Source organism: Neomonachus schauinslandi, chromosome 4 (genome assembly GCF_002201575.2).
Source record: "Neomonachus schauinslandi chromosome 4, ASM220157v2, whole genome shotgun sequence".
NCBI classification, from domain to species: domain Eukaryota; kingdom Metazoa; phylum Chordata; class Mammalia; order Carnivora; family Phocidae; genus Neomonachus; species Neomonachus schauinslandi.
The window spans coordinates 40,961,105-40,975,826 of NC_058406.1; the positions used below are offsets into that span (position 1 = coordinate 40,961,105).

The 14,722-nt window shown below is 44.4% G+C and overlaps 1 protein-coding gene across 1 annotated transcript in view; it reads right to left on the reverse strand.

Moving 5' to 3' along the window:
* Positions 1 to 694: 694 nt before the first annotated feature.
* ORC1 (origin recognition complex subunit 1) overlaps positions 695 to 14,722 on the reverse strand; it is a 28,485-nt gene continuing 14,457 nt past the window's right edge. Inside the window, exons 9-18 of the mRNA XM_044914029.1 lie at positions 14,444 to 14,639; positions 12,147 to 12,244; positions 11,445 to 11,546; positions 10,849 to 11,020; positions 9,925 to 10,032; positions 9,486 to 9,635; positions 8,653 to 8,772; positions 4,311 to 4,480; positions 3,547 to 3,634; positions 695 to 1,034 (exon numbers count right to left, since the gene is read on the reverse strand). Coding sequence (XP_044769964.1) covers positions 843 to 1,034; positions 3,547 to 3,634; positions 4,311 to 4,480; positions 8,653 to 8,772; positions 9,486 to 9,635; positions 9,925 to 10,032; positions 10,849 to 11,020; positions 11,445 to 11,546; positions 12,147 to 12,244; positions 14,444 to 14,639 — 1,396 coding nt within the window. The 3' untranslated portion in view covers positions 695 to 842. The remainder of the gene's footprint in view (positions 1,035 to 3,546; positions 3,635 to 4,310; positions 4,481 to 8,652; positions 8,773 to 9,485; positions 9,636 to 9,924; positions 10,033 to 10,848; positions 11,021 to 11,444; positions 11,547 to 12,146; positions 12,245 to 14,443; positions 14,640 to 14,722) is intronic.

Here is a 14,722-nt window from a genome sequence, read left to right on the forward strand (position 1 = left end):
CCTGCCAAGATTTTGACTGAAATAGATTTGTATTTAGAGATTACATGTCTTTATTAGATTTATTTCTTGTTATCTTATATTTTCTGTGCCTTCTAAGTCTTTTTTACTTAAAGATTTGTTTTTATGATAAATAGTAACTTTTTAAAAATTATATTTTCTAGCTATTTGTATGGATTATTTATCACTGGTATTATTCCCAGTTTTTGTTTTTCCAAAGATTTATTTATTTCAGAGAGAGAGAAGGAGATAGAGAGCCTTAAGCAGACTCTACACTAAGCACAGAGCCCGATGCAGGGCTCGATCTCGTGACCCTGAGATCATGACCTGGGTTGAAACCAAGAGTTGGACAGTTAACCAACTGTGCCACCCAGGCTCTCCAAGCAGCAGTTCTCTTTTATAAACTAAGTTTGTTATATTCACATTGTTCAAAAGTTAAAAGATACATGACTTACAGTAAGTCTTCCTCTAAAGTCTGACCATAGCCATCTAGTTTCTTACCAAAGGCCACCAATGTAACCAATTTCTTACATATTCTCCCACAACTATTTTATACAGATACACATAATTATGTGCATACCATGCTGCCGTTAAATAAATGGCAGGAACAGAAAAACCACAATGAGGGCCTATTGTAGGAAGGATGGTTTGGTTTTTTAATCTGGTGTTTGTAATGACTGCAAACTTCTCACTCTAGAAAAAATCAAATTATTTAATGGAAAATTTCAAAATATGTGACAGCCATTTCCATTCATTATGTTTTGCTACTACAATTCCATGTGCTTAGAAAGAGGAAATCAGGCCCTTTGAAAAGAGCTGATCACAGTCCTTCCCTGTGAAGCCCTTCACTCCTTCAGCGCGTACAGCACATCGTCCTGGCTGATGTTGAGCCGCACACGAAGAAGCAGGTCGTTCCTGCTGGGTTCCACGAGGAGGAGGCGGCAAGAGCTCAGGTGAGAGCACACTGCCATTGTCTCTGACATGGTGGGGTACGGGAGTCCCTCCATTCTGCACAGTGCCACATGTTGACTGTATACCTAGAAACGAAAAGCAAATCCGAGGTCAGACACCAGAAAGTGGGAGAGGAAAGGAAGGTAGTACTGGTTCTGTACCTGATCATTTATTTCTTCTTGTAGGCAAGTCAGATGCTTCTTATCCAGGATCCTCAATACCCTGAAGGCATCAACAGGTGCCTTGCTGGGGCACAAATGCGGGGGCAGAATGCTAGTTGGGCTTTGGAATCAGAACAGGTCTGAATCCTGGTTCAACTAATCACCTAAATATGCAACCCTGGACAAGTTATTTCACTTTTTGAGCTTTAGTTTTATCTATTAAATATACTGCCACATCCCTCATGTGTTAATGGATATATCTAGTAATTGTCACTTATACAAACAGTCCTAGTCTCCAGGGAGTGAGAGTTCCAAATGAGATTGTCATAATTCAAGTCAAATTTTGCTACAAGGGCATTTTCCTTAGCAGATAATAGTGCACAGGTGCCAAAGCCTTGGAAAAGCACAAAGGCCCAGGGAGAATACTGCATAGAGAGGCCAGGAGGACAGTGGGAAACATGGATTCCTAAAGCGCCCCCAGGGGGCCAGGCAAGCCTGCCACACTTCCTGGTCACCATTCTCTTCATAAATCACCCCCACCCCCACCCAGGCTGGGAGCTTGTCAGGAGCAGGGATATTGACCAATTCAACTCAGGGTTCCTAGCACATCTTCCCAGTTAATGACACATTATAGATGTTCAGGAAATGTTTACAAACTAAACAGAAAGCCACTCTGCTGAAGAGCTGTCTCAGCCTCTAGGAGAACAATAACGGGCAAACCTAACTCGCAGTTTAAAACAGAATTTAAAGAAGTAAAGAAAACGTGAAAGGGGGCACCTGGGTGGCTCAGTTGGTTAAGCGACTGCCTTCGGCTCAGGTCATGATCCTGGAGTCCTGGGATCGAGTCCCACATCGGGCTCCCTGCTCAGCAGGGAGTCTGCTTCTCCCCCTGACCCTCCCCAGTCTTATGCTCTCTCTCAAATAAATAAATAAAATCTTAAAAAAAAAAAAAAGAAAACGTGAAAGGAAGTACAGAAGTAGCTGGGCCTCTCCATTTCTATGTCTAAAGGCTTTTTTTTTTTTTTTTTAAGATTTTTTTTTTTTTTTCATTTAAAAGAGAAAGAGACAGCAAGAGAGGGAACACAAGCTGGGGGAGTTCGAGAGGGAGAAGCAGGCTTCCCGCCGAGCAGGGAGCCCGATGCGGGGCTCAGGTCATGATCCCGGGGTCCTGGGATCGAGCCCTGCCTCGGGCTCCCTGCTCAGCGGGAACTTCTCCCTCTCCCACTCCCCTAGCTTGTGTTCCCTCTCTTGCTGTCTCTCTCTCTCTGTCAAATGAATAAATAAAATCTTTAAAAAAAAATATAGTCACACACACATGGACATACACACTCCCAGGTACACACTCAAACACCTTTAACAATCTCTAAAGGCAGCCCATTAACTATGGACACTAGTTTTAAATAGACCTCTAAGGCACTAGCCCTAGTGAGTCCTTTTACTCAGTAATTGAAACTATGCTCAGAGTGTTTGCATTGATCTTTGTAATTTGTTTTTAAAATGGGTCATTCTGAGAGCCTTATCCCCAGTACACCATAATTGTATTAGGGCAGTAACTCTTGCCTTTGTTTTGTTTTTAAAGATTTATTTATTTAGTTTGAGAGAGAAAGAGAGAGTGAGCACACACAGGTGGGGAGGGGCAGAGAAAGAGCCCGATGCCATGCTCGATCTCACCACCCTGAGATCATGACCTGAGAAGAACCAAGAGTCTGAGGCTTAATAGAATGCGCCACCCAGGCACCTCCTGTTTTACTCATCTTTGAATCTCTTACTCCTAGAATGGTATCTGGCACATAATACTCCTTCCATCTACTATGCAGAAACCAGTTGCTAAAGGTCTCTTTTCATGCAACTGAATACAACATCATACAAAAATAGGTGTTGGTCTAGGGCACCTGAGTGGCTCAGTTGGTTAAGCATCTGACTCTTGATCTCGGCTCAGGTCATGATCTCAGGGTGGTGAGATCGAGCCCTGCATTTCCTGCTCAGAGGGGAGGAGATTCTCTTCTCCTTCTCCCTCTGCCCCTCCCCTTGCTCACACACTCTCTCTCAAATAAATAAATCCTTAAAAAATAAAAATAGGGGGCACCTGGGTGGCTCAGTTGGTTAAGCAACTGCCTTCGGCTCAGGTCATGATCCTGGAGTCCCTGGATCGAGTCCCGCATCGGGCTCCCTGCTCGGCAGGGAGTCTGCTTCGTCCTCTGACCCTATCCCCTCTCATGTATTCTCTCTCTCTCATTCTCTCTCTCAAATAAATAAAATCTTTAAAAAAAAAATAAAATAAAAAATAAAAAATAAAAATAGGTGTTGCTCTGACATTCTTTGGCATAATTGGGTTGGCACAAATAGAGAGAAACTCTTACAAAGCCATTGAAATTCCCTCCTATTTAAAAGGCATCAAGAGCAAAATCTAAAAGGATTTAAAGAAAAGATCAATCACCTTTTGAAATGTTGCTTCTTCCAGTCCTGATCGACGGAACTCAGCAAGGATGGCTCTCAGGAAACTCTGTTCCAGAACAGAGGAATTTCTTAAAAGAAAATGAGATGTGAATTCTCATAAGTGGCTATACCACTGACTCAGAGAAAAGCCATGTAAAGTTATTCTGTGTCTTTAGAGAAGAGAAAGGAAAAAACTGGGAACAACTTTCTTCTATATTATTCGGCAAGGTTTTCTCTAAAGTTTCAAAATGATACAGAAAATGCCACTATGGAAGCCAGGGAACACAGCAACTACATCTGGAAATATACATCTGCCTCAGTGGGAGAGGAATAGCTGCTTCCTTCCTCTTGTTCCAATAGCACTTTACTTCACTCAGCACCTGGAGTGTAACTCAGTAAGTGGTCATGATTCTCCCACTCTCCTAGGTTTGCATTCCTATCTCCCTGTAGACTATGCCCCTTAAGAAAAGGACAGCGTCTTCAGTAAATGCAGGTTGAATGAATAAAAGCTTAGAAACTCCCATGGCCTTCCCACGCTGTGGACCTCTCCTGTGGTCTTCCAAGAAAGGTTCAGGGTCAGGAAGCAGAAGCATCTTACTTTTTAAAAAACTGAATATATATGACATATAACATTATGCATTTTTAAGGCATACAGTGCGTTACTTTGAAACATTTATATATAAAATTACCTTTGTAGTTATATTTGTCAAGTTACACATGATCATAGGACAATATTGTTATCCACATCCATTAGAAGCAACTTACTTGATGGCAGTGATATACGACGATGAGAACATCTCATCTACTGCTTGCAGTAAGTGGGCTACAGTGACCAGGCCAGGAGAGTTGGGCTCCTGGCAGGAGAACTCACAGATCTCTGTGGCACGCCTACAAATATCCAGGCAGCGTCGTGCATCTCCGGAAAGGGCTGCTACCTACAAGAGGGAATATTTTATTCCTTGAGGTCCTTTTACCATCTCAGCCCAAGAGAAAAACCAACAGATTCTGGGTTCAGCTAAAATAGAAAGGCAGTGCTGGGAATGGGCTGAAGCCTGACGTTATGTGCTTAGCCCCAGTGGGAACCTGGTGGAAGCCTGGATTTATATTATTACGCTGCTTCTGGGACTCTTCCTTAAGTCTAAACCTATGTCTTGGATTTATGGATAAATCCATAATGGAAAAGGCAGGAATTCTCAGCTTTATTTAAAATCCGGGAAGTAAAACTTAAAAGAGACCACTGGCCCAAGATCATTATTGACCCACCTAGAAACACAAGTGTTCTCATTCCTTGCTTGAAGAGAACAATGTGCCCCAGAAGCAGTCAGCCAAAGCCAAGAGGCTGATGTGGAGCCTACTGATGGTAAAGCCAGAGCCTCAGTCTCCCTAACAGCATGTGGTAAATTTTGGAGACCACCTAGTGAATGGCTAAATGAACCAGGATCAAGAGGGAAGGAAGCCACAAAGCTGGAGAACACAGGGGAGTCTGTGGTTAGAGGACTCTGACTAACCCACAATGCCAGTGACCCCACTGCTCCTTTCTTGCCATGCATGCAGATTCCCATTGTAGAGAATCCTGTACTCTCTCCCAAGCTGACTCAGAAAGCCACCTGCACTTTAAATTTCACAGAGGAAATTCTTGGACTCTGCAGCCTGCAAGGATCTCTCAGTATTCCCAGTACTTGCCGGCAATCCCCACCATTTACCCAACAACCATCACAGGTAACATCCTGCCTGACGACATCCTGAGATAATTATTTCCTTCCAAAATTCACGCTAAGTTAAGTTTACAAGAGCAAATTGTATAGGTATATACATACACAACACAGCAAGATTAAAAGTGGTCATCTGTGGGAAGTGAGATGATCAGAGTTTATAAATGTTTTGTGTATATGTTTTCAGGATGCAAATTTAAGACGTTCAAAACAAAGGTCACTTTTCTAGTAACCCAAGATAAAAAATGAGTATCAGCTTATATTCTCCCCTTCTCTGATTCTTCATATCCAAGGGTAAAGCTGTCCCATAGATGCTTCCAGCCTACCACTTCTTTCCTCCCATCACCATTACCACTGCCTTGTGAGGCAGCACCATGTAGCCATTAATAACATGGACTCCAGAGCTACTGCAGAGGCCTAAAAACAAAGTGAAGCACGAAAACGCCCAAAGCAGTTCTTGCCCTCGGGGTATCCATCAACAGTGGTGACCATAAATACCCCTTTTCACTGCTGCTGCGGTGAAGGAGACACAAGAAGAGCTGGGGCCCACCCCACATGGAATCTAACAGAAGACTGTGTATACACTTAGGCTCTGACCTCCACTACAGCCTCAGTATGAGGGTGAATGAAAGATGCACTGTGTGGAAGGGATGGAAAAATGGCCTGTGTGGACCCTGGTGCCAGGTACGTGTAAAAAAACGGAGTCTTTGCAACTACAAGCCTTCACGTAGATTTGTAGCCCAAATTTATGTTGTGTCTCCTAAAAACCTGAAGTGGAGATTTTGTTTAAAAATGGTCCCAGTTGATGGGGCATCTGGGTGACTCAGTTGTTGAACGTCTGCCTTCAGCTCAGGTCATGATCCCAGGGTCCTGGGATCGAGCCCCGCATCGGGCTCCCTGCTCGGTGGGAAGCCTGCTTCTCCCTCTCCTGCTCCCCCTGCTTGTGTTCCCTCTCTTGCTGTGTTTCTCTCTCTCTCTCTCTCTCTCAAATAAATAAAATCTTCAAAAAAAAAAAAAAATGGTCCCAGTTGATGGTGGCCCTTGGTAACTGACAGAAGCAAAAACAAATTCTAAATGAACTAACTTCAACCCAGTCCTCAATTCTCAGAGGAAGCTCTAAGGAACACGAACATACAAGAAAAAATAGAAAATAAAATTAGAAAAAAAATCAAGACACAAAAACAAGGAAACAAGGCCACATACACATGGGAAACAGCAATCAACAGAATTAGATGCACAGAGTTCAGATATCATAATTGTAAGAAACAACATAAAATAGGTATGTTTTTTTATAGGTATAGAAATGAAAGAGGTTTGAAATTACAGGCAAAATTTTGAGTAAAAACAGCATCTAAATTTGATGCCTTCTGAAACCAAGAACCCTAAAAAGGAAGGGAAGCAACAGGAGAGGAGTGGAGAATATAATTCTCCAAGTTGGAAAGAGGTGGCAGAGTAGTGGCTGACCCCACAGACTGGAGAGAGCCAATTCCTAAGCCAGTATGGAGGAATCCGAGAAAAAAAATCTAAGTTACACTAAATATCTCCAAAGTGCTCAGACAACAGCGATACTGGAACTAGAGGTAAAGGGGGATGTTTGGCTAAACTAAGGAGGACTGGCTGAAAGTTAACAAACTGATGCCAGGAGTTAGCAAACTACAGCCTGCCACACATTTTTGTACATAAAGTTTTATTGGAACACAACCGTGACCATTCATTTACCTATTGGGCATGGCTGCTTTCAAGATACAAGGGCACAGTTGAACAGTGGTAACAGAGACCATTATAACCACAAAGCCTAAAACATGTCCTCCCTGGCCCTACACAGAAAAAGTTCGCTGACCCTTGCCCTAGATTCCTTCTCCCATTTCATGCTGTTGGGTAAACATTAGGGCCATCAGGAAGGTTTAGGGGTCTGTGGCAAATTTTGTGCCTTGGTTATTTGTATGGTCGCTATAAAACTTTTTGCTTGGAGATTATCCCTCTTCTACCATGGCAAGAGTCCAGAGATTTATTCTCAAGCAAGGATTAAGAGAAAGTCTCTGGGCCAGGGAACACTAGGTATTATTGCAGGGGAGGGGAGGTCCCTTACTAGATATAAATGGCTACTGTTTGCATGCTGAATTTGAAGACCTCCACCCTCTCTGACTCCAGCCTACCCCCCACTCCCAGAATACTGCCCTCCAGGCAGGACACAGGATGCCTACTTGGGAAATCTGACTATTCTAACGGGAAAGAATTGGAGATACTGAAATTGGCCCAATCAGATTGCCCCACAGTTAAGTTCTCAGTGAACAAGCCCCACTCATGTGCTCAGAGCTCCCCAAAAGCTTTTTAATCTTCACTCATACATCAGAGTGGAATAACCAAGACATCTGAGGAAAGTCTCTAACAATGCAAGATAGAGACCAAATTCAACAGACAAAAAGCATCTTGGAGGAAAAGAGAAGACCACCTCAATAAACAGAATGGCATAAAAAAAGGACCCTTCAGAGAGACAAAAAGACAAAAAAAGAACTTTTAGAAAGATAGCAGAAGTGAAAAAACTCTGCCCAACAGAGGGGTTAAATGGTAACTCTGAGCTCCAGAGAGCAAAGCTTGGAGACCAGCTCCCTGTCTGGCTCGCCTCTGACCCCCTGCAACCAATACAGCACCCAGCTCTGAGCTGTCATTACATGTGCTGCGGCTCTAGGTACTCAGAATTCTGATCACTTCGGGCAAGAAGAACCAGAAATAAGTTTATAATTCCTTTAAGTGCTGAAATACTGCAGATGTGTGGTTTCTTGCATTCAGCTTGAAGCTCAGACATTTAACCCACTTCTGTTCCTCGGCAGCCTTGGAGAACAGTCTCGATTGGCAATTCTCCCAGTGAGCTTGGAGGATGTAGGTATCCAATACCTCACACCTGTCCTGGAGTGTGCACCTTGCGAGGCACATTACAGACATGATCTTGTTTAATTCTCAAAACAATCCTATGAAGTAGACACTATTATTTCCATTTTTCAGAGAAGAAAACTAAGGCTCCGGAAGTTGTTAAGTAACTTCCATTTAAGCTTCCAATATCTATTAAGTATCAGAGCCAGAATTCCAACCAGGTTTGCTACTCGACGGCCTCTACTGCCCGTTTCATTATACAAAGCTGCCTGACCCCTGAATCAATTCATCTTCATTTGTACAGAAGCCCACCATACTCATAACCTGCTGATTAATTATACAGTAAGAAAGTTAAAGAACTTTTCACACTTTTGTTTCTACTTTTTGATATTTATGTTTACAGGACTTTCTAAATTTCTCTTCATCTGCAGAGCACCCAACACAAGGCCTCACACTGGCAGGTGCTCAGCAGACTTGCCGCCTGGTTCGTAGGTGCAAGTAGGAGCTCCCTGAAGGTGACTTACCTTCCTGGCTACCAGCTGGATGGCGTCGTCCTCAAAGGCCTTTATATGTCTGAGTCGGCATATTAGGATCTGCTGCAGTTGGCTGTGAGTATAGGGCTGGAAGGACATCCTGGTAAGACCCTGGAGAGACAAGACAATGGAGAATAAGTTCATTAATTAACCACTCTGACAGTGCTGCTGGACAGCCACCCTCAGGTCCCTAAGCCTGATTTCCAAGTGCCATGGAACAGGTTACACAGTCCAGCCTGAGACCGCCCCGGATTCCAGCTCCTTTCACTGCTGACAGCGGCTGCCGGTCTCCTGCAGGGTGGCAGTGGTGCTCAAGTCATTTCTCGTTTTGGTGAAGACAACTTTTCTTCTCCCAGAATCATTCAGAAGTAGATCAAGGCAGAGGTGCTCTAATTAGAGCGGGTGGGAGCATCTTCGGCTCTGCAGTAAGCACAGGCTCAGCTCCTGGCTTCACTCGACACGCTTCTAAGTCCCTGATGAAGGACCACGCCCCCAAGGGCGGCAGTGGCGGCGTCTGCCTTGCTCCCCGCTGTACTCTGTGCATCAACGCACGTGCTTTGCATTGAGGGGCGAGTGCTTCAATGCGTTTAATAAACAATTAGACCTTCAGGGCTCTGTGCAGTTTAAGAGTACCCAGGTGGCAGAACACCAAGATGTGTTTGCAGAAAATCATGCAATGGTGATATATTTAATTACAGGAATTTCAGAAATCACATTTTGTACTTTTCCCACTTATTTTAGTTTCCTGTGTATTTAATTTTTAGAACTCCTTGGCCCAGATTATGGGTCTGTAAGAATGGCTTGAGAACAGCCCTAGGACCTACCAGTCGACTGGATACCCGGTTCATCATGATGCGCTCTGGCAGGTCCATCGTGTTGGCGACGGTCAGGACCACAAGCCGGGCCTCCTTGTGAGTGGGCCAGTCAAAGAGATTGTATAGTACATCTTGTTTCTGAGTCCACAGAAGGTCAAGCTGCCAGGAAAGGGATAGAGATGCAGGATCAGCCACAGAACTGAGCCAGGGCCTCAGAGTGGAAGACCTGTTACCACCGCTTTAGCTGCCTGTGCTTCTCAGGTCCCACCATGAGAGAGCAGCAAGGACATCAACGGACACAGGCCTCTCACCATCGAAGAACAGGCTCAGATGAATGAGGGATGAGAGAAAGGAGGCAGGACCTCCCTCTGAACCCAGCATTTGCTCCTGGAACACCACGATCAAGCACCATGCCACTTTTCCGGTCCTCCCGGAGGCGCCTCCTTACCTCATCCACAAGCAGCACGGTGGTTTCCTGAGAGGACCTCCGGGTCAGGAAGCGCTTTGCCAGCAGTTCTGCCGCATGGTTAGCGGTTGCCTTTTGGCCGGTCAGCTTCTGCAATGCGGGGAAAAGCAGGTGTAGTAAATGGGAAGGATTTTACTCTCCTGAGCTTAATGTTAAATTTGTAGTAGAGGAAGCAATTTAGTGTGAGGACTTTGGTATCCTAAATTCTGCCTTCCACTCTGGTCTTAACCTTAACCTGGAAGGAGAAGAGAAGGCACCAAAAGAGATGATAAAGTCTGTGTTTGAAATGCAAGTGAGCCGGGCGCCTGGGTGGCTCAGTTGGTTAAGCAACTGCCTTCGGCTCAGGTCATGATCCTGGAGTCCCTGGATCAAGTCCCGCATCGGGCTCCCTGCTCGGCAGGGAGTCTGCTTCTCCCTCTGACCCTCCCCCCTCTCATGTGCTCTCTCTCATTCTCTCTCTCTCAAATAAATAAATAAAATCTTTAAAAAAAAAAAAAAAGAAATGCAAGTGAGCCACAGGCGGGTCCCAGAAGCATCTCCAATCATTTACTGCATGACTCTATTTATAACTGGACATTACTTGTCCCAAGAAAACCACTAATGAATACAAGAGCCAGGTTCAAACTCCAGCCAACCTCTAATCTGTTTTACATAGTTGGCCACAGGGCCTCCTGTGTGCCAACAGGTTTCACCACGTCAGTAAGTCCTGGCTTCCAATAATTCATGCCCAGCTCCTAGACTTTAAGGTCCCTGAGGGTAGGAATTCTGCCTTCTTTACTCTTGCTACCTCACACAAAGGACAATGCCTGGCACATTGTAAACATATCAATAAGCACAAAACCTCTTTTTCAGAAATATGCCACCAAGAAACTCTATTTTCCGAAATGCTCAAACAGCTTTACTCACCTGCAAGATCTGCACATAGACCTGATGGGGCTCTGTCAGCTTCATCCCATTGACCTCGATGTATTGAAAGGGAGGAATGTCATTTACTTGGGCGGCCTGCTGCAGGCACCGTATCACCTCGTGCACAGTGGCGGTCTTCCCTGTCCCTGGAACCCCGGAGATGTACATGCACCTGCAACAAGAGGGGAGGACCCGCGGGCTGAGTCCGTGCCAGCCGCCTCACACCATCACCAACCAGTTAGACGCGTGGGGATGTGTGAAGGAAGGGCCCAGACCCCTGAAATGCGGAGGTGGGGGCAGTAAGGACCGTCCTTGGAAGCTAATCAGAGCAGGACCTGGTTACACAGAATCATTCATTCTACAAGCAATGCTGTATGCACAGAAGACCAGCCTCATTTTCTCTGAATGACAGAGTTTTTCTTCCTAGAGAATTACTTTGACAACAAAAGCTGCTTTAGAAGCCTTCAGGCTTCAGCAACAATTTTGCCTATTCTCCTGACACTGGGAAAAGGCCATTCGGTTGAACTGTGACACTGAGGTGGTAGGCCAGCAGGGGGTACCCCCCAGACCATCCAGTTTGCCTCAGCATTACTCACCCTCCCGTATGGTCAAGGAGTTTGCTTTCCACAAAGTTGTAGATGTTTTGGAATTCCTGTTCCCGACAGGGAAGAGACTCAGGTACAGCAGAAACATGCAGCCTACGATCAGTGATAAATAAGGGGAAAGGAGGACTTCAGAAACATTTCACCATCCACTCAGTAACAAATGGGGCAGGTTTCTCTATGAAACTTCAATTACAAATCCACAGGAATGCCTTCATTCTCAAATCTCTTCATTTGGCCTCATAATCCCTTTCTCCACCCCAATTACCCAACTGATAGGTTCTAACCAAGGGTACATATCACCTGGGGAGCTTTCCTAAATTACAGGGATGGCCTTCATCCCATAATAGATTCTGATTTATTAACTTGTTTTCTGGGAAGATCTTGGCTTACGTATTTTTAAAAAGTTCCCGCACAGTTCTAAAGGGTACCATAATGGAAAAGCAGTATTCTGATTCATCAGCCACCTTCTATCCCTGGGCAAACGGTGGCAGTAGCCTAGGTTACTCCTTCGAGAACCTGTCCACATTATCCCACCCAGACACTGCTTGAAAGCTTTCTTCTCTCTAAACACCCGTGTTCATTTTACTCTCTACCTTTATTATGTACACGAATGACTACAAATTCCTTGTTTGATGTGAATGAAAACAGAGACCCATTTCTGCCTATCTAACAGGGGCCCACGAGCAGTGTCACCTCAGCCGGGCCTCCTCCAGCATGCTGGCTGGCTCCTGGACAGCCAGGTTTCGGCTGGGGATCTGGGGAGTGGCATGGCGTGGCGTACTAGGCTTGGGCTGTGTTCAAAAAGAGAACATATTTCAGAAGGAAAAAACCAAAGCAAAACACCATCTAAGACACATCAGCAAATCTGATTCATGATGATCTGATAAAAGAAGTGGTGAATACCTCTTAGTGCCTTTCTGTATAAAGTACGATTCTCCCCCTCTCTCATGTTACAAATACTGTTCACAGGCCAAACACAATTTCTTTTCTCTAATTTATACACAGTCCTGGGATTTGAAAACAATGTCAATCTGAGTAAAGAATGAATGAAAGTATGGATTAAATACTATTTAAAAGTAAAATATTATCCTGAAAGACAAGAAATTGAGAAACCCTAATTACCCTACCCAATACACAGTAGGGTAGGAGGCATAAACCGAGGTTGATTCATAGGTTTCTCCTCTAGATTTGTTTGAAAATATGGTCAAACTTTAGCTCAGCACTTCCATAATCCACAGACTTGGAGAGACATCACCAGATTTTTCCACTCCAAAGCCCTAGGTCACTATTCAGTCTAGTCTGACAGCCCTAGTCTCTTTTCTTTCTTGCTACTGGCTCTCTAGAGCAGGTCTGCTACCCCATCTTCATGTTCTTTCCACAAAGCACTCATTTCCGTGGGGGCATTTCCCCTCCCCACCCTCTGATTTCCCCAGGCTATAGAGTAGTAAGAGCCTCTCCACTGCTTCCTCAGGCTTTAGAAAGCACTTATACCCTAATAGTTTTCTATCTCTTACCGTTGGAGAAAACAAGAAAGGACTACCAAAACCTTGTTGAGAAGGTATCAAAAACCTTGGTGGACTTCTGACCTTTTTTATCATGCTAAAGATGCCATCACACCCTAATATCCCTTGTTCTGGGTGGGACCCAGCAGATGCAATCAGAACCTTGGTAAACTATTTGCATAATGAGAAACTCCAGGTAAGATTATCACTAATCTAAAGGTGATCTATTTGATTTCCTTTTCCGGAGGTCTTTTTTGACTTCAGCCCAATCACATTTTTCTTGATATGGAAATACGGAGATCAGCTTTAGAAAAAGTCTCCTATTAAATAGACATTTCCTAAAAACAATATACTCCAGAAGAGTTTCCTGATCAAAGACTCATACACTAATAACCTCTGGGAAGGTCACAATAACATTAATAAATTAATGGCCCTGAGAACTCCTGTGACAATGAACCAATTTAACTGTGTAATCCAAACATTTCTCAAACACATTTGAACATGGTAAGACCCTCTTTTAATAGGTTCAACATTCTGCTAAAATTCCACAGGAAGCAGAAGAGATGTCCATTTACCTCTTCCCTCTTAACTTTACACAGTTCCTCACCAAGACCTCAGTCGTGCTCCGTTTCTCAGGTGAATCAAATGGCTCAGGAGAAACAACATAGCCCAGCAGCCCTGGATTTGAGATCCGATACGCACTGAGCACTTGCAAGAGGACTACACTGCCATTTGGACCTTAGTCTGTACTTTCTGATTTAGTTCTTCTTTCCAGCCTATCTCTTAATGTGGGCAAGGCATCCCATGATGGTAAATGAAACTACCCCTCAAGCTATAACCACTGCCCTGGCACCAGCAAGACCCTGCAGGACTGACCCCCAAGACAATGATGGACCTGACTTTACTGCCCACCAGCACGTACACACCTGCCTTTGTCCCATTTTCCTTATACAAACCTAGAAGTATCTTCAGCACTTTGTAGAGTCTTTGAGAGGTTAGAACACTGTCTTCTCGGGGGGGTGGCCTCTCTGAAATAAACTCCTTTCTTGTTTCACTACCACTCATCTCTGCCTTTGGATTTTGTCAGCGGCAAGTGGCCAAACCTCATCTGTTTGGAACCCCTGGAGCCAGGGGCTCTTGCACCCCTGCACCCCGGCTCCACAGATTACGCATAAAGCGCTCTGCTAGCGTTTGTGGGAAATGCAAAGATGAGGAGCCAGATCTCGTCCCTCCCTCAGGAAGTCTGGCTCTTGGCTATTTGGTTCTGTATCTTAAAAGGAACTTGGATTCAAAATCATTGCTACTGGGTTCATTTTCAGTCCTAGGGTTCACTTAGATCTTTTCTTCTATGAATATTCCAAGTGGAATAACTTTGAGTATGACGGACCTGTGCTCAGAATCCAGCTGTGACTGTGTGACCTTAGCCATGACAATTTTAAAATTAAGAGAAGGATGCTTCACTGGCAAACAAACCTAAAACAGCCTTACGGTTTTCTTTGGTGTCTTTGAGGGGGTCTGTAAGGATGACTTCACGGAAGAGCATAGGTTCTTGGACACCCTACTGGATGTTCTCCTTGGAAGGGGTGGTGCGGAAGTCTCTTCCTCCTCACTGCCAGAGTCTGAAATCTCTGCTGCCGGCAGAAACTCATCCTCTTCTTGGTCACTTTTACTATTACCTAAAAACCTGAATGGTGGGACACATTATTTTCTGATATTCAGTATCTAAATAAAAAGCTCCCTAATAGGTCACTGTGGACTAGAGATATT